General features: G+C 48.6%; 1 protein-coding gene across 1 annotated transcript in view; it reads left to right on the top strand.

Annotated features, from left to right (window-relative positions):
• LOC310807219 (septin-2) overlaps positions 1-14846 on the top strand; it is a 24836-nt gene extending 9990 nt beyond the window's left edge. The window contains exons 8-13 of the mRNA XM_083673584.1: positions 9660-9761; positions 10349-10494; positions 10847-10930; positions 11140-11197; positions 12880-13086; positions 13297-14846. Coding sequence (XP_083529710.1) covers positions 9660-9761; positions 10349-10494; positions 10847-10930; positions 11140-11197; positions 12880-12945 — 456 coding nt within the window. The 3' untranslated portion in view covers positions 12946-13086; positions 13297-14846. The remainder of the gene's footprint in view (positions 1-9659; positions 9762-10348; positions 10495-10846; positions 10931-11139; positions 11198-12879; positions 13087-13296) is intronic.
• Positions 14847-19030: the final 4184 nt, after the last annotated feature.

The following is a 19030-nucleotide window of genomic DNA, read 5'->3' as shown; positions in this document are numbered from 1 at the left end:
CTACAGCTTAGTGATCAAACGCAGACTTCAGTCTTTCTGAAGTGAGATATGTGTACGTGTGTGTGTGTGTGTGATTCTGTCTGCCCCCCCCCCCCCCCCCCCTCCCCCTTCATCCTCCCCCGTCCCACTCTCTTCTAACCACTCCTGAACAGACCAGAATCTGTATATTAACTTGGAACATTCATTGTTCCCTCCTCTGCATTCTCTTCCCCTCACCCCCCTCTCCCCCTCCCCCCCCCTCCCCCCTCCCCCCCTCGGCCAGGTGCCAGAGCAAAGCCACAATAATCAGCTCTACCCTCAGCTGGTGCTGTGTGTTCAATCCTAGACCCCCCTGCCTACCCCTTATTGAGGACCCAGAGACGGTGGGCTTTTCCCCTAGTAGGGAGGCCCCTTCTCTGGCCCGGGGACAAGCTGAGCGGGGCGGGCTGGCCCTCGGCTCGGCTCCAGTGGAGGACGGAGGAGCTGCTTTGTCGATGGCTTACCGGCACAACCTGGTTGTCTGAAGTGCTGATGTAGCGTCTTAAGAAAGACAGCGGCACTGTAGGCAATGGACACACACACACACACACACACACACACACACACCACACACACACACACACACACACACACACACACACACACACACACACACACACACACACACACACACATACACTCTATTCCTCCTTCTATAGTTCTATAGCTGGATTTACATAACATCTTAGTCACTGAACAGGTGCCCCGACATCTGAAGTTGCCAAGTCCTGAAGGGACCTTTAGGCTGGATTGTGTGTGTGGCAGTGATTTGTGCCGTGACCTTCCTACAGCCTTTTGAATGTTCCTTTGCTCCTCAGGATGAACAAAGCAAGGTTTCCTGCCCCAGCTGCTCTTAAGCTGCTACCCACTTGTGATTCCCGACACACCATTTGGAAAAACACTGATTTAATGCCGTCTTAGGTTTTTAGATTAAGTTTTCTATTGTTTATACAATTGCTATTTGTGTTTAATATAGTCAGTTGTTACTGTGTTTGGAGTCATTAGGTGACATTTCAATTGACTCATACAGCAGTATGGGGTGTGTGTATCCTCTAGAAGTCTGGGCCAGAGGGGTGAGAGGGGTGAGAGGGGGTGAGAGGGGGACAGAGGGGGACAGAGGGGGTGAGAGGGGGCCAGAGGGGGCCAGAGGGGGTGAGAGGGGGTGAGAGAGGGGGCCAGAGGGGGTGAGAGGGGGTGAGAGGGGGCCAGAGGGGGCCAGAGGGGGTGAGAGAGGGGGCCAGAGGGGGTGAGAGGGGGTGAGAGGGGGCCAGAGGGGGGTGAGAGGGGGTGAGAGGGGGCCAGAGGGGGCCAGAGGGGGTGAGAGGGGGGCCAGAGGGGGTGAGAGGGGGTGAGAGGGGGACAGGACACACTGTGATAGCATCACTCCCTCTTTTCCTGCTCAGCTGTCTTAAACACGATCTGTCCAATAGGCCGGGTTCCCATGGTCCACTTAGCATTCTCTTAACAAACATTAACCTCCTTGCTGTCAACTAACAAGCAATTAAATTACACTGAATGGATACACACACACACACGCACCACACACACACACACCCACACACACACGCACCACACACACACCACACACACACACACACACACACACACACACACGCACGCGCGCACCACACACGCACCACACACACACACACACTCAGATTAAACAGGGATGGCCTAATTAAGGGAGATTCTCAGGCTAATGATAGTGAGTTCCTGGACAGACCATTATTGGCAGGAAATAGAGGAGGTTACTGGCCTCCGTATTTAGACCTCCACCATGGCAGCAGTGAGATGTCCCCACTGGGGCATATTCTTAGCATCTCCCGCCTTGGGAGTTTATTATGATGCACAGTTTCTTTTGACCTCATTTAACAACCACATTCGGCCCCACATTCGGATTGGCTGAGCAGTGTCAGAGCCATGCCAATATCCCCAGTATAGCACAACCTGACCCGTTCTGACAGCACAGCGTTTGTTAACAGAGTCTGTCACTCTGTAGATGGGTGTACGTGCCTGTCCTGTCCTGTCCTGTCCTGTCCTGTCCGGCCACACCAGAGCAGCAGAGTACCAGCCTCTCTGTTGAGGTCAGAGAGACAGCAGCCAGGAACCTGCCAGAAAGCCCACTGTTCCAGAATGATTGGTGGCCCTCTGTGTTTTTTCACCCTGTTATTTATTAGTTTATTTGTTTTTCACTGGCCACTTTCTCACCGTTTTACACTGTTTGTGTCTCAGTAGATGTGGCCCCCTCCCCTCCCCTCCCCTCCCCCCAGCCCCAGCCCAGTATTATTACGGGGAAACAGCTTGTAGAAAACAATATACGTTTCCTGCAATGTGTCAAGACTATTCCACCGACAAGACACAGCCCACGGCCCCACGCAACATAAGCTTATCTACCACTGAACAAACCTCTCCTTCTCTGCCCTCCTCTTGCTCTCCATCCTTTAGTTAACTAACTCTCTCTCTCTCTCTCCCTCTCTCTCTCTCTCTCTCTCTCTCCCTGTCTCTCTCTCTCCCTCTCCCTGTCTCTCCCCCTCTCTCTCTCTCTCTCTCTCCTTGTCTCTCTCTCTCTCTCTCTCCCTGTCTCTCTCCCTCTCTCTATCTCTCTCTCTCCCTCTCTCTCTCTCTCTCTCTCCCTGTCTCTCTCTCTCCCTCTCTCTCTCTCTCTCCCTCTCTCTCTCACTCTCTCTCTCTCTCTCTCTCTCTCTCTCTCTCTCTCAGGGGTCCTAGTGGGGGTCTCTCAGGGGTCTGTTACTCATAAGTTGTCCTGAGCAGGTTATATTGGAGAGTTGATCCTCTGTGTCTGTGACCCTGCAGGCATATTGTGTGTGGAGCTTTAAACTACCACACTCACACACACACACACACACACACACACACACACACACACACACACTCACTCACTCACTCACTCACTCACTCTCACACAGGAGCTGGTCTAGACTGGAGTCTTGGACAATGCCACTGAAAAAGGAGCACCGTGAGTCCAACAGTACAAGTCCTCAGTAGCCTGTCAGAGTGTGACTCATAAAGCAATAGATGTACATAATTTTACAATGCCCCCCATAAATGGTTAATCTAAATCCCTTGAGATTATTTGAAGGAAATTGTATCTATGTAGTTAAGTCAAACCAAACCAGATACTGCCACTGGTCCCCCCCCAATCCCCCCCCCCCCCGGCTGGTAGTCCCCCCCCCCCGGCTGGTAGTCCCCCTCCGGCTGGTAGTCCCCCCCCCCCCGGCTGGTAGTCCCCCTCCGGCTGGTAGTCCCCCCCCCCCGGCTGGTAGTCCCCCCCCCCCGGCTGGTAGTCCCCCTCCGGCTGGTAGTCCCCCCCCCCCGGCTGGTAGTCCCCCTCCGGCTGGTAGTCGTCGTCCCCCAGCCGGGAATAGAGACATGGATAGGTGACTAGAAAGTTATTGGATCAAATTCTGTGATGTGAGGTTTCAATTTGGAGTGTTAAGCTGTATGGAGGTTAAACCTTCTGGTGTGTGTTTTTGGCCCAAGTGAGTGTAAAGATGATGGGAGAATGGAGGCCTTGTCTTCTCCCCTCAAGCTGTGTGCTGTTTCTCTGTCATCTCCTGAGGGCCTCATGCAACGGGACGCCACTCTGGTCCTCAGTGACTAATGGGTCCTTTGCCCACACAAACAGTAGCTGGCCTTTAGGATTGAACAATGATGACCTGATGTCTCCGGAACCAGGCAGGTCCAGTGTGTGTGTGTGCGTGTGTGTGCGTGTGTGTGCGTGTGTGTGTGTGTGTGTGCGTGTGTGCGTGTGTGCACGTGTGTGTGTGTGTGTGTGTGTGTGTGTGTGTCTGTATCTCTGTGTGTGTGTGTGTGTGCGTGTGTGTGTGCGTGTGTGTGGTCAGTGCCAGTCCTTTTCCTGCCCGTGACTCAAACACACGGGTGTATTTATTTTTCTGCCCTCTGGCAGTGATTGTGACTGGGCATGCTCTGCGCTTCAGCAGATTTTAAAACAATAAATACACATTTCCCCCCGCGGAGAAAACTAGTCGAACACACACACAAACATCTACTCAGGAGTGGACAAGGAGCAGGCCTTTTACAGTGTGAAAACAGCAGGTTTCCTTGATTTGGGAACATCTAGGCCTCACCCCCAGAAGTTCCTCAGAGTCTATTGTAAGATAGAATAGAGTTCTGGAACATTCTTCTGGAACATTCTTCGCGGTCAGGTTATTCTTTAATACTACAAACACGTGAATGGTATTTTTCAAGTCCTTTGAACTTGGATAGTACACGTCCGTAGCCGTAGCCAGGCCAAGCTGTGGTGCTGTTTAATCGGTCTAAAACTTAAGCCTGTCCTTTGTGATGCCAGCTTATACATTATTACACATGGCTTCATAGTAGCACTCCTCCGCTCTCCGTGATCAGAGGGAGAGGTGGGTGGTCTGTACTGTACAGACCCTCGGTCCAGACAGGATGGGGCAAGGGTGGGGTCCATGGGGGCGGTGGGCTGGAGAGGTTGGAGCCAGGCACATACTCCACTCTCTCCACACAAACACTCTCTCTCTCTCTCTCTCTCTCTCTCTCCTGCTGTCCTCCCGACGCCAGATTATCCCAGCCCTGTTCAGTGACTGAGGCTGCAGAGAGAGAGATGTGTTTGTCTGTTTCTCTGAGTGCATATGGGTGTGTGTGTGTGTGAGCGGGTCTAACCCCCCCCCCCCCCCCCGCCATGCCTCTCCTCAGAGCAGGTATTGTTGGGGCTCTGTCACCCCCTCAGACTCCCTGCAGGCAGGAGAGAGGGTTTGTCTAAAGACATTTCCTGGAAGGAGAGAGTCATTTGTTCTCATGGGTCTTAAGGTTAACAAATTAAGTTCTGAATTAAGGCTGGGGTTTTTTTTGAGTGAAAAACCAAGAGGGTTTCTAATGAGGAGTCAGCGTTTTCCCAACAAACCCCCTCTTGGTTGTGTAATCTGAATAGTACTGCTGTTAGCCCTCTGAAGTTAAAGAACATGGGCACCTACTGTAAAACGTCTTCTGTTTAGTTTCATTCTGTAGTGTTTCATTGTATTCCAATGGCTCCAGGGTCGATGGTCTGTAGACCATTTTCACGAGGTTCTGATTCTGATGCTGTAACATTACGTAAACGTTCTGTAAAAGTTTTCCCAGCATTCACTCTGAGATCCTTTAATGGACCTCCGGTCTTGCCCTCCTGATGCAGGGTCGATGGGAGTTTAAAGATGCCATTCAATTGTTTTTCTCTACAGAGTTTTTTCACTCTGCATTGTTGATTTCATAAGAGTTGCTTTGGTACATATTTTCACTTCCAAGTATTGTTCCTCTGTGGAATAGTACTTCTGCACGGACACACACACCACGCCAGGCCCTAACAGGCCAGGGAGTATCAGCTGAGTCAGCAGGAGAGGGAGAGGGAGAGGGAGAGAGAGAGGGAGGGAGAGAGGGAGAGAGAGTCTGTGGCTCATATTATTGTTTGCTACAGACCCCTCTATGGTTTGTGGCCATTTTGTTTTACTTGTATGTTTGCTTGATCCAGGTGGTGTTTGTCTGGGCTGGTTTCTCACTGGTTTGTGGCTGGATTAGTCAAACTCTATTTGGATGTGGAGCAATTATCCTGCACAATAAGAGTAAACCATGTGAAAATATTGTTCCCATGGCGGTTTGTTGTGACCTGGTGTCTGATCCTTGTAATAATGGTTTTTTAGTGAGAAACAGAGCTGTTGCTTCTGTGTGGTTAAAGGTCGGAGAGCTGAGGGATTCTGTGGGGTTAAAGGTCGGAGAGCTGAGGGATTCTGTGGGGATGCAGCAACACTTGTTGTGGCTCTGGCTGACCGACTGTCCCTCTGTAATCACATCTATCTTTAGAGGTGTTGTGCTATATTAGGAGTGAGGCAGGGAACCGTCATATTTCATCACAACAAAGTGAGGGACATTTAAAGCCTACAAAGCATGAAGGTACACAACCAAGGAAATCCAGCTGTTTGCACACTCCTACGAAGCCTCCCAAATGTATCAACCTGTCAGCATTTCAACTTATTGGTCTTATTTGTCCACTGCCACCATAAGTGAAGAATGTCCTCCCTACAGTAGCTGTTCATTAGTCTGTGAGCCTCAGATCTGCTGCTGTTAGCCAACTATCGTTGTCATGCCAATCATAGCACAAACAGGTGTGGTGTAACCAGGCTAGTGGTGTATTGCCCCCGGGGGAACGTTACGAGCTCTTGTGCTCCACAAACACGGTCATGTTTCGATCACGTGTCCCACAGCAAACAAATGAAGCACTGAATCTGATGCTTTGACTTCCTATTCTAATTAATACTGAGGCAGAGCCTGTGTGCCATTGTTACCTACTGGCTCTGGAAGCACTGACGGGACCTGCACTGCCAACCATAACACTGGTGGAGGAGGAGGAGGGGAGGGGAGGGAGGGAGGGAGAGAGAGAGAGAGAGACTGACTGACTGACTGACTGACTGACTGACCAGAGAGAGGGAGAAGTGATCTGGGCCTTAGGGTCAGGCAGGCAGGATAGTAATATATACATACATAACGTGGTCCTCTGTGGCTCAGTTGGTAGAGCATGGCACTAACAACGCTTAGGTTGTGGGTTTGATTCCTGCTGGGACCATATATACTGAAATGTATGCACTCACTGCAATGAAAGTCACTTTGGATAAAAGCGTCAGCTAAATGGCATATAATATTATTATTATCTGTATTATCTCTGTGCCAATGAAAACATACACCGGTGGATCGAGGAGAGGGAGCCTGGTGTTCTGTAAGAGTGCTGTTGGTTTGCTACAGCTCCCGGGACAGTGGTCATTGAAAGGCCCTTGTATCCTCTTCTCTTGGGGTGCATCTCAATAGTCTAAAGTGGCTTCCTCTCCGTGCCCTTTCAGAAAATTCAGGATTTAGAGTAAAAAACAATGTGGAGGATGCCTCCCACTGCCTCCCACTACCTCCCACTACCTCCCACTGCCTCCCACTGCCTCCCACTACCTCCCACTGCCTCCCACTACCTCCCACTACCTCCCACTACCAGAATCTGCTTTCCCCTGTTCCTTCATGCCAGTGCGATGACAGGAGAGGAGAGGCCACTTGAGACTGTTGAGATGCGGCCCATATCTCTGATGTAGCCCATATCTCTGATGTAGCCCATATCTCTGTAAAGTCCTAATATTGGAGTGCTGCTGTATTAAGCTCTAATGAGTCAGTTTGACATCCGATGAGATTCAGCTCTCCCAGGTCACTCTGTAGTATTATTAAGCTGGCGATTCACAAGGAGGTATTGTGCCATTGTTGAGTCCCAGTTCCCTCAGCGGTCCAATACCGGCAGGTTCAGACCTGCTGGTGTTACCATCACCTCATCATCCCTTAAAGGTGGTGATTACAGGTGTGCTGTAGTCATACTGCAGTAAATAGATGTTAGGTTACAGGTAAATCCTGGTAAATAGTCGTTAGAAGGTTTGGGTTTTGCAGGTCGGGGAACTGGTACAAACACCTGTCCAGAGATTGAAGGACACAAGTAGTAACAAGTGGTTGTTTTTTGGCCTCATTTAATGTTTTCGGGCGAGTCCTGCAGCAGCTTTAGGTCCATGCATGCAACTTGCTGTTGTGATTGACACGAAAGGTTGTTTGTGTGGAGTAACTTGTGTACTGCTCCCATAGCTGGTCTGTTCACTAACACGTTTCACACCAGGTTTTCTGCATTTTTCTCCAATTTCCTTACACTGGATTTACGTGACCGGTTTTGTTGTTTGTTACTTTTTTCCTGCCTTTGTGTCTGATATCTGTTTATTTTTCTCTTCCCAAAATTCCCACTGTTCTGCTCCACCATACTGATGCTTTTCCGGCCCATGTGGGAAGGATCTGCATGCCTGCCCTTCTGTGTGTGTGTGTGTGTGAGTGATTTGGTGTGTGCATGCTAGGAAAGGCTTGCCGTGTGTGTGTGTGTGTGTGTGTGTGTGTGTGTGTGTGTGTGTGTGTGTGAGAGAGAGATGGAGAGAGCATCTGGTACTATGTCACGCTTTCCACTGGGTCCAGTAGAGTCTGTTTGTTTTCAGATCTGGTCCGTAACAATCCCCTCCTCTGACACACTCGGCTGTGAGCACGCTGAGAAAACAAGCCCAGCCATAACAAGAGCCTGAACAGTAGCCTGAACAGTAGCCTGCTCCGTAGGAAAACCTGCCTTCACTTCCCGGGCTCCTGGCTGACTCAACTACTGTCCTTTTACAGATTACATGAAAGTCCCCCAAAATGTCAGGAAAACAACAACTTCCTTGGCATTATTTGGCTTGATAATACAACACACACTTGCATTGTGAATTCAGTATTCTGTTCTTGAGAAAACAGAGGAAAATGCACCTTTTGATGTTTAGAATAATAAATAGTCACATCTGTCCCCCTAGATACTGGTGAACAAAGGCCTTTTGTCCGGTTGTTTCTACACCGGTGGGGTTTGAACCAAGGCGGGGTGAGAATGTTCCTTATGACTCTGTAAGACCTATGACACACACACACACACACACACACACACACACCCACCTCCACACACACACACACACACACACACACACACACACACACACACACACACACCCTCACACACACCCACACACAGACACACACAGACACACACAGACACACACACACACACACACACACACACACACACACACACACACACACACACCCCTGCTCTAAAACACTATTATTTTTCAAATCTCCTTTCTCTCCCTCCCACTCTCCCCCCCCCCACCCTGTTCTCTCTCTCCCATGTCTCCCCCCTAAGGGTAGGTTAATTAAAACCACTGGGTCTGAGGCTGCACAAACACACCAGGTATTCACTGGTTCTCAGTGGTACTGCAGTTTTAATATAATAATAATAATAATATAGGCCATTTGGCTGACACTTTTATCCAAAGCGACTTACATTGCAGTGAGTGCATACATTTCAGTATATACGGTCCCAGCAGGAATCAAACCTACAACCTAAGCGTTGTTAGCGCCATGCTCTACCAGCTGAGCCACAGAGGACCACGACACAGGTTTGTGGAGCGGTCTTTACTTTGGTTATAACTCACCACACACTGAATACATGGTGACTGTTACACCATCACACCCAGCATCAGTGCTCTGTTGCTAGGCGAGGAGTCTATGCTTTATCAAACCACTACAGAGGGGAAGACTGGGTTTGATTAGCGGGTGATTGTGGGAACTTTGATCCTGGCATGGGTAATTGGTGGGATGTCATGGTCTGGAGGTCAGCGGGGAGGCCTCTCCTACAGACCCCAGATGATCCGGTGGAAGAGGCAGTGATTTGATCAAGAAGGAGGGAAAAATTCAGTGTGTGCTGATATTACCCAGAATCCCCCTCCTGTCATTGAAGCTGGGTCATAATATGTGCGACATGACGGCCGTCCAAAATGGCCGCCTGACTGGTTTAGAAGAGCGGGGCTGTGTCTGGGTGGTGGCAGCCTTCAGACACAGAGAGAGAGAGAGAGCCAAAGTGACCTTGGATTCGTGTCTCCGGGGCTACTTCATCCTCCTCCTGGGGGGGCTCAAAGTAGATTGATCTGAGGAAGTGTGAGGGGTCCGGAGGCCAGGGTTGAGTCCGGAGGCCAGGGTTGAGTCATGCCCGTCGGCTGATCTCGTGTTTGCGTGTGTTGCAGATCCTAGATGAGATCGGAGAGCACGGCATCAGGATCTACCAGCTCCCAGACGCCGACTCAGACGAGGACGAGGAGTTCAAGGAGCAGACCAGAGTACTGAAGGTGTGTAGAGACCCTACATCTACCACTACAGACCCCTACATCTACCACTACAGACCCCTACATCTACCACTACAGACACTAGATACATCTACCACTACAGACCCCTACATCTACCACTACAGACCCCTACATCTACCACTACAGACCCCTACATCTACCACTACAGACACTAGATACATCTACCACTACAGACCCCTACATCTACCACTAGAGACCCCTACATCTACCATTAGAGACCCCTACATCTACCACTAGAGACCCCTACATCTACCATTAGAGACCAAAGTACTGGAGGAAAGGGATGCATAGAAGTACTTCTACCACAGCACCACTAGGAACAGCAGTATGTGGGACCACTCTGGAGGTTTAGTCAGTGTCCCCTCCTTCTCATCCATAACCATTGTTCTCCTGTCACCATCTGCATCTATCTCTCCTCCCCTCCTCTCCCTCCTCCCTGATCTCTCTATCTCCATATTCCTCTGTTCCCACACCCCTCCCTCTGTCTCCTGCTCATCACTTCTTCTCATCCCTCCCTCCCTCCCTCCCTCCCTCCCTCCTCTCCTCCCCCTCTTATCTCTGTCTCCCAGGCTAGTATTCCGTTTGCTGTGATTGGTTCTAACCAGCTGATTGAGGTCAAAGGGAAGAAGATCCGTGGTCGCCTGTACCCCTGGGGGGTCGTAGAGGTCGAGAACCCTGAACACAACGACTTCCTCAAACTCCGCACCATGCTTGTGTGAGTCACCATGCCAACAATACCGCCTGACGTCATGGGATAAGGATTCTGGGTAGTGTAGTTTCAGACAGGAGCACAAGCCATGAACTAAATATGCTCCCTTCCCAGTTGAAAACGTGTATGAAACTTTCTGCTTGAGAAAATAATGAGAACTGAGAGATACCGAATTATCCACTGCAGTATTACCTAGAGAATGAAGATTAAGTTAACAGAATGCATGTCAGCTCTCCCTGCCTCATGAAAGATAATTCTCTCCGCTGTCTTTGGATACGCTATATTGCCATCTAGTGTTTGACAAGAGAAGTGTGTGTGTGTGTGTGTGTGTGTGTGTGTCTGTGTGTGTGTGTTACAGCACCCACATGCAGGACCTGCAGGAGGTGACTCAGGACCTGCACTATGAGAACTTCCGCTCAGAGAGGCTGAAGAGAGCCGGCAGGTGGGTGTCTCTGCTCTGCAATGGTCCTCATCCTCATCCTAACAGACAGGCAAACACACAGGCTCAGAGAGAGAGAGAGAGAGAGAGAGAGAGAGTTTCTGTTGCCTCTGAACACCCAACACACTGCAGGTTCAGGTTGAGATCATGTTGTGTGAGAATTACTGTGGAGATTCACTGTAATGAATTGTGTATTCTGGCATGGCCTTCAGGGCTGTGGAGGAGGAGGTGGTGGATAAGGACCAGATCCTTCTGCAGAAGGAGGCTGAGGTGAGTACTACAGTACTGACCACCAGGGGCACAGTTGTGGGACTGGGCTGGATACTAGAGAGAGTACACACACACACACACACACACACACACACACCTGCACACACCTACACATCTGTAGGTTTTGAGCGAGAGACAATGGTACAGGACTCTCCCTGTCAGCCATCTTTGTTTATAGTGTGAGGTTAGGTGCTAACCCCATGCCTCACACTGCAAACAAAGATGGCTGACAGGGAGACACACTGTAAACAAAGATGGCTGACAGGGAGACAGTCTTGTTTAGCCACACCTCCAAGTCACGTTGTTGTCACTCCTACTTTGGAGGTCAGAAGAAATTTAGATTAGCCAATCTGGCTTGGATTAACCCTGAACGGAGCACTGTGGGAACGAGCTCGCAATTCCATTCCAAGACCCCTCTCCCACGTGCCCATAGAGGATTGCTTGTTGTTATGTTATGTTATGTTATGTCGTGTGTGTCTTTTCTGGACTATTTTGGGTGGGACTATTTTGCAGAGTTGTTGTCGATGCTAGCTTGCAACATTGCAGAATCACTGGGAAAGGATAAACTGAATTCTGTTTTGCCAGAAGTTGTTGCTCCGTACACAGAATCTAGTGGACGAAGGCGTTCTGTATTTGATTAGTTTCACACATGGCGAGGCATCACACCCTTTCCAACGAGTCCCCACCCTTTTCGTATCGACTTTCTGCAAAAGATTTCAACAAGGCAAGAGCATAATGAACAACCCTCGGTTTCCTGATTGGTCTTGATTGGCTTGTTTGTTCTGGCGGGAGGCTGGGAGGCTGGGAGGCTGGGACGTAATGTATAGACGGGACATTGCAATCAGAACTGTTGGTAAGCACGCACGCCTGAACAGGATGTGACATCTTGCCTGACTTCCTGCTTTAGTGGCCTGGCCTAGTTTTATGGTGGGAATGTCCCAAGTGATGTATAGAGTATTGTACAGGGTTGTATGGCAGGGTGGGAGAGGGCCTGTGTCCTTATGTGAGGTCAGGTTTATCTATATCAGAGTTAGGCTTAGAGTCTATATCAGAGTTGTGTTGAACGCTTAGTTTTATGTTCAGTTACAAATGCGAGTCATGGTGTTTTATCATGGAAAGAACCACATCAAACAGAAGATTAATGTCCCAGGGAAATTGTCAGAAGTACATTCTTAAGTGAATGTCTGTGTATGAGTGAGTTTAAGGCTGGTCACTGAATTAGGCCTCAGTGTATTCCTGTGATCTCCTGAAAGCAGCGGCACACCACTAACCTGCATTCCTGCAGCAAAGCAGCTTGGAATCCCACAGCAGCTTAGCCATGTATTGTGCATAAATACATTCCTTCAGCCTGCCACACACACACACACACACACACACACACACACACGCACACACACACACACGAGTACCATAGAACCTGATTTAGTCGACTACCATAAGTCCTCTGAACACCAGACAACCTGTACAGATTCCGTGATATTTACTCTGGGTCTTTAGGAGTGTCAAAAATGAACTAAATATATTTGACAGCGGTGGGGTGACGTCTATTGATACACTTGAAGTTCCATGCTCAGCCACTAGATGGGGATATTCTCTTTAGAAAGGAGTTGAGGTAGGTCTGCAGTAAGATCTGTTCCCATGCGATTCAGCTCTGTGATGCGTGTGTCTTTCTCTGTTTGCAGCTGAGGCGCATGCAGCAGATGATTGCGCAGATGCAGGCGCAGATGAAGATGCAGGGGGACGAGTGAAGGAGGGGGAGGGATGAGAGGAGGACGGAGGGGGAGGGATGAGAGGAGGACGGAGGGGAGCTGCTGTCCGGTCACCTCCACCTCCTCTGAGTCCTCCCCTCCCCTCCCCTCCCCTCCCCTCCCCTCCTATCATACACACAGGTATGTTCTGACCAACATCTTCTGTGGGCTGTTTAACTGCTGAATGTAGAACCACAGGTTTGGACTGCTGCTATTGGTTGTTTTAAATCCATCTCCATCTCAATGGCCTGTAATCACTGGTGTTTGGAGCATTAGTGGTAGACAGGAAGTAAACAGCCTCTGGAATGACGACCTGTTTTCCTTTTCTGTTCTCTCTGCTCCCTAAAACAGGACCCCCCCCCCCCACCCCCTACGAGCTAGGTCCCCAAAGGCAGCCTGTTCTGCACCACATCACCCCAGGTCTCCTCCGGTGACTTGGCCGATCATCAGGTCCTTCACCCTGGGTAGGGAGATCCCACACGCCATTACCAGGGTTGTTCCTGCCTGCGTCACTGCTGTGGCCTTAACACACAGTTAACACACAGTTAACACACTGAGGTGTGTTTCTCTGTCACGTCATGGGATGGGTTGCAGGTTCGACGTCAAGATAATGAAATGATGTTCTATTAGATTAGACTAATGTTGATGTGTTTCTGTTACTCTGTCTCATGTGTGCCGCAGAACTCTCATTGGTAACGATACTAAAGTTCAATAACACACTAATAACATCTCTGTGTTATTTAGCTATAGCAGTGTCCCACAGGTGGCGCTATTCCCTATGTTCAACAGCACAACACTTAACTATGAGGGTAAAACAGTGTTTCACATTTTTGTCTATCATATGCAATATTGATGTGATCCACTACTATGCTCTTGTGTTTGGGTGGAGTTTGTCTTGGTGTCTTTCCATTCCATTCCCTTCAAACAAGGACAAGGTTCAGTTGAGCCGAATTCCCATGTTATCACGTTAGTTACATATCACCAGCATAAAGCACATACCACCAGCCAGGGGTACAAGGACAGGGGAATCCCTGTCCTTGTGTTTGAGGAATGCTGCCACTCGCAATGACAGCCACAACATTTGTCATTTGTTTGTGTACGACGGACTCACTGAACCTACCATCAAGGGTTGAGTGACACCCCCAAGGATGGTCAGTAATGGCAGCTTGCATCAAAATGGCCCCCTCTTTGTGTTAAGATTGGGGGGTGGGTAAAATAAGGTGTCTGATATATTTTGGTTGATTGCTCATCTGCCTGAATTCTGCCCATATTGTAATGTGTCAGGTTGGTTGTTTAGATGTATGATTCCATCGTTGATACGAGCTTTCTTATACTGATCAACCAAGTCGTTACCCTGATGTATTGATCATTATCAATGAGTAACTGAGTTATTGTCTAGCTGTTGGTGGCATTCAATCTATGCAAAACCATGTCATGTTTTTTTTTTATTATTTGGATAATATGTCTTTATATGTCATTACAGTTTATATGGCCTAGTCTTAAAGTCGTGTGTGTGTGTGTATGAGAGAGAGAGTGAGAGAGTGATGTTTTCATCATGTTGCTTTTGTTTTCTCCCTGAAACATTAATCTATCTTACATATTGAATTCATTGAACTTGTATTTCTTACACTGACTCCTTTTCTATATTTTGTGACAGTGTCTTTGCACAAGCCAACCATTCAGTACACACACTCTGAAGCCTTGTGAGTGTGTACATGTCATGAGTGTGTTTTGGAGTGTTATAATCAGCATGGCATTGACATTGTTTCTGTAGCATGGCTATCTCTCTCTGATTCTGCAAATATTCTCACTGTCTCTAAACCTGTAGGTCAGTAGAGACCTGTTTTTAAATGTCTCAATTTTTGTACTCCATTTTCACAAATAAACTTTCTTTAGGAACACATTTACTAGGAGTGGTTTATTCAAAGGTCAAAAGTGTGTTGTTGAGCATTCAGGATGCCACACTGGGAGATGATTACAGACGATACTTTTGAAGAGAAATGCTCTCGATGGAAAGCTGACTGTGGTAAGCTACCGGCCGAGAAGTTGGTTTGACTGCACCTTTAATCTGGGATTCAAACAATAACAAAGCGTTCTCCTTGCCACTGGTGAACAGCTGAGGGACGGGGCTGCAGAAATGTTACCGCTCTCAAATTCATAGATGGAGCTATGGATGCAAGAACTGACCATATATAGTATAAATATATAAAAATAATATAAATATATATATATATATATAAACCATCCGGGAGATCAAAATGATAGTTTTAACCATGTCTGAAGCTATACAGTGCTTACAATCACATTGTTAACAAACAATGATGTAAAAAACAATCTTATATTCTTTATGTGATCCCATATTGCTACTCTAACAACATGATGCAACACAATTACAGGATGATGAGAGTATAGAAAGCATTAAATATCACGTGTTATCCCAATGTGTGCAAAAAAGCCTTCAAAACACAGTTCACACATATGGAGGCTGCATATGATGTTGATGCAGACAGTCCGAACAGAGGAAGCTTGTTTTCAGCCACGATTAGGTACCACACGGAGAGGGGCGGGGCTTTGAGTGATGTTGCAACAGCCCTCCTTCCCCAGACCTGTCTGTCTGTTCCCCAGACCTGTCTGTCTGTTCCGAGGCAGAGAGGCTGCTGCTTTCTCCCAGCCGTCCGATCCAAGATACACCGAGGGAGGAGAGCGGCGAAGATGACGACCAACATCCGATACAAGAGCAGAATTCCGGTCAAAACGGGTAAGCTACGATATCTATCGACAAATTCTGCTTTGATTGAAATAATAAATAACGGCTAATTGTAGAATTAAGATTGCGGTTCATTGCAATGATTGCCTTTCTGATGGTCTCTCTCCAAAATCCCCTGGGCGTCGTTTTGCATCGTTCCACCTGCTTGTCCCCATCCGACTACAACATGACCCATAGATGATAACTGTGAGGTAAGAGTATCCGTTTATTGCCGTATTTCGTGATTTTCATTTTAGGGATGAATTAAATCTCAGCTTACAGCTTTTGTCATCATGCCATGTCGAGGCGATGAATAATCATAGCATCATCATTTTTCATCAAATGTCCAGGCCCTAAGCTATTGAACAAATGTGTGCACATTTTCTTTCGATATTGTGCATGCGTCTTGCGGCCTAAACATTTTTAGCCTTTTGTCTATGATGTGCTGATGCCCTAAATATGTTTGTGGTGATGCCAGCGCATCGCCGGATACAGTGAGCATAGGCTGCCACAGCGATTAGATATTATATTTAGACGCACGTAGGGTACAGACCAGAGGAAGCGCACGCGTTCTGGTTACCCCAGGCTCGCCTCATCCCTCCATCCATCTATCCATCCGCGGGCGCACTTGGCCATGCGCGTGACCGTGACCTGCTTTCATTAGAGTCGAACGTTTATTGGACGGCGACTGCCTATTAGATACTCATACTCCTATAGTCAACGGACTGGCCGTTGATTATCAGACTGACAGCGCCAACATAATCGATACATCAGCACTCCAGAATCCCGCCTCATAGGTTTGCCATGGGTTACCTTGAGTGACCCGTCCTGTGTGCATAGCTCAGGCCCGGTTCAGTTGCTACATGATCCTCCATGGGAGAACAGCAGCAGCAGCTCAGGTGACCATGTGCCTCCTCTCCTCTCTTCCTCTCCTCTCTTCCTCTCCTCTCTTCCTCTCCTCTCCTCCTCTCCTCTCCTCCTCTCCTCTCTTCCTCTCCTCTCCTCCTCTCCTCTCTTCCTCTCCTCTCCTCCTCTCCTCTCCTCTCTTCCCCTCCTCTCCTCCTCTCTTCCTCTCCTCTCTTCCTCTTCTCTCCTCCTCTCCTCTCTTCCTCTCCTCCTCTCCTCTCCTCCTCTCCTCTCTTCCTCTCCTCCTCTCCTCTCCTCCTCTCCTCTCTTCCTCTCCTCTCCTCTCTTCCTCTCCTCTCTTCCTCTCCTGTCTCTCCCCTGCTCTTGAATGGCACACAATGGCAGGAACAGGTTGGATCTTGTTGTAGTATTACTGTGTGTGTGTGCGTGTGCGTGTGCGTGTGCATGATTGCATGCGTGTGTGTGCGTTCATGCGTGTGTGTGCGCTTCAAGCTGGTGAACTCTGTGTTCACAAAAGAGCAGAAAAGCCATCACTCTCATTCTCCTTCTCATGGTTGGAGCTGTAAAGTGGGTTAGCTGCTGAGAGATTGGCGATTTCCCAGCCCCAGCGGTACAGTAAGCCTGTGGAGTCACATGCATCACACTGGGACCTGAGAGACTTTATTGCTAAAAAAACGTAACCTGGATTATTACAGTTATTTAGAAATAGCCAGAGTGTGCTAAAACAATCTAACATCAAAGCTGCTGACAATTCAGACTCTTAATCCCAGATTTGAATTCAGTTTTTCCTTTTTCTTTTCTTGCCTTTGACTTTGTTTACTTTGTAGTCTGTTTTCTTCCCCAGTGTTTATATTCTGCAGTACTGCTACCGTGGTCCTCTGTGGTCCTCTGTGGTCCTCTGTGGTCCTCTGTGGTCCTCTGTGGCCCTCTGTGGTCCTCTGTGGTCCTCTGTGGCCCTCTGTGGTCCTCTGTGGTCCTCTGTGGTCCTCTGTGGCTCAGCTGGTGGAGCATGGAGCTAACAACGCCTAGGTTGTTAGTGCTATGGGCCTCATCAGAGATATGGGCCTCATCAGAGATATGGGCCTCATCAGAGATATGGGCTACATCAGAAATATGGGCAACATCAGAGATATGGGCTACATCAGAGATATGGGCCTCATCAGAGATATGGGCCTCATCAGAGATATGGGCCTCATCAGAGATATGGGCTACATCAGAAATATGGGCAACATCAGAGATATGGGCTACATCAGAGATATGGGCCTCATCAGAGATATGGGCCTCATCAGAGATATGGGCCTCATCAGAGATATGGGCTACATCAGAAATATGGGCAACATCAGAGATATGGGCTACATCAGAGATATGGGCCTCATCAGAGATATGGGCTACATCAGAGATATGGGCTATATCAGAGATATGGGCTACATCAGAGATATGGGCCTCATCAGAGATATGGGCTGCATCAGAGATATGGGCCTCATCAGAGATATGGGCAACATCAGAGATATGGGCTACATCAGAGATATGGGCCTCATCAGAGATATGGGCCTCATCAGAGATATGGGCCTCATCAGAGATATGGGCTACATCAGAAATATGGGCAACATCAGAGATATGGGCTACATCAGAGATATGGGCCTCATCAGAGATATGGGCTACATCAGAGATATGGGCTATATCAGAGATATGGGCTACATCAGAGATATGGGCCTCATCAGAGATATGGGCTGCATCAGAGATATGGGCCTCATCAGAGATATGGGCTACATCAGAGATGGGCTGCATCAGAGATATGGGCTACATCAGAGATATGGGCCTCATCAGAGATATGGGCCTCATCAGAGATATGGGCTACATCAGAGATATGGGCTACATCAGAGATATGGGCCTCATCAGAGATATGGGCTACATCAGAGATATGGGCTACATCAGAGATATGGGCCTCATCAGATGCAGGAGTTATTTCTTCCACAGTACATTCTGCAATACTGCTACTATGACACCAACTGAGTTGGAGATGTTCTAGCAGTATCTGTTGCTACCGGCTACCGTACACCGTACACCCACACTCCATCTGACCCTGCTGGAGGATGTGGGAGTTGTATGACTCGCCTGACGGAACAGAGAGAGAGAGAGAGAACACTCCCAGGGAGAACAGAGCTCTGGGCACAGGGTCATCCCCCGTCAGGCGGCCCTGGAACAGTTAGGCATTGCTCAAGGGCTCAACAGCCGTGGTAGGATACGAGAGAGAGAGAGAGAGAGAGAGAGAGAGAGAAAATGAATGAATTGCATTCTGGCAAATCGCTCCTTTCTCTTCCACCCTTCCCTCCTTCCGCTTTCCCCCTCTCTGCCCCCCCTGCTGTCTGTGAGTTATCAGGGTTGTCATATTGTCCCTGCCAATCACCGTTTAATGCGTTGCCAGGCAACAGGGTTTTCATCCATTCTCATCGCTCCTCGCCGGGACGTCGG

Source organism: Argentina silus (assembly GCF_951799395.1).
Source record: "Argentina silus genome assembly, chromosome: 7".
In the NCBI taxonomy this organism is placed as follows: Eukaryota; Metazoa; Chordata; class Actinopteri; order Argentiniformes; family Argentinidae; genus Argentina; species Argentina silus.
Note: the sequence above shows the minus strand (reverse complement) of the source record. Positions and strands in the feature narration are given on the sequence as shown.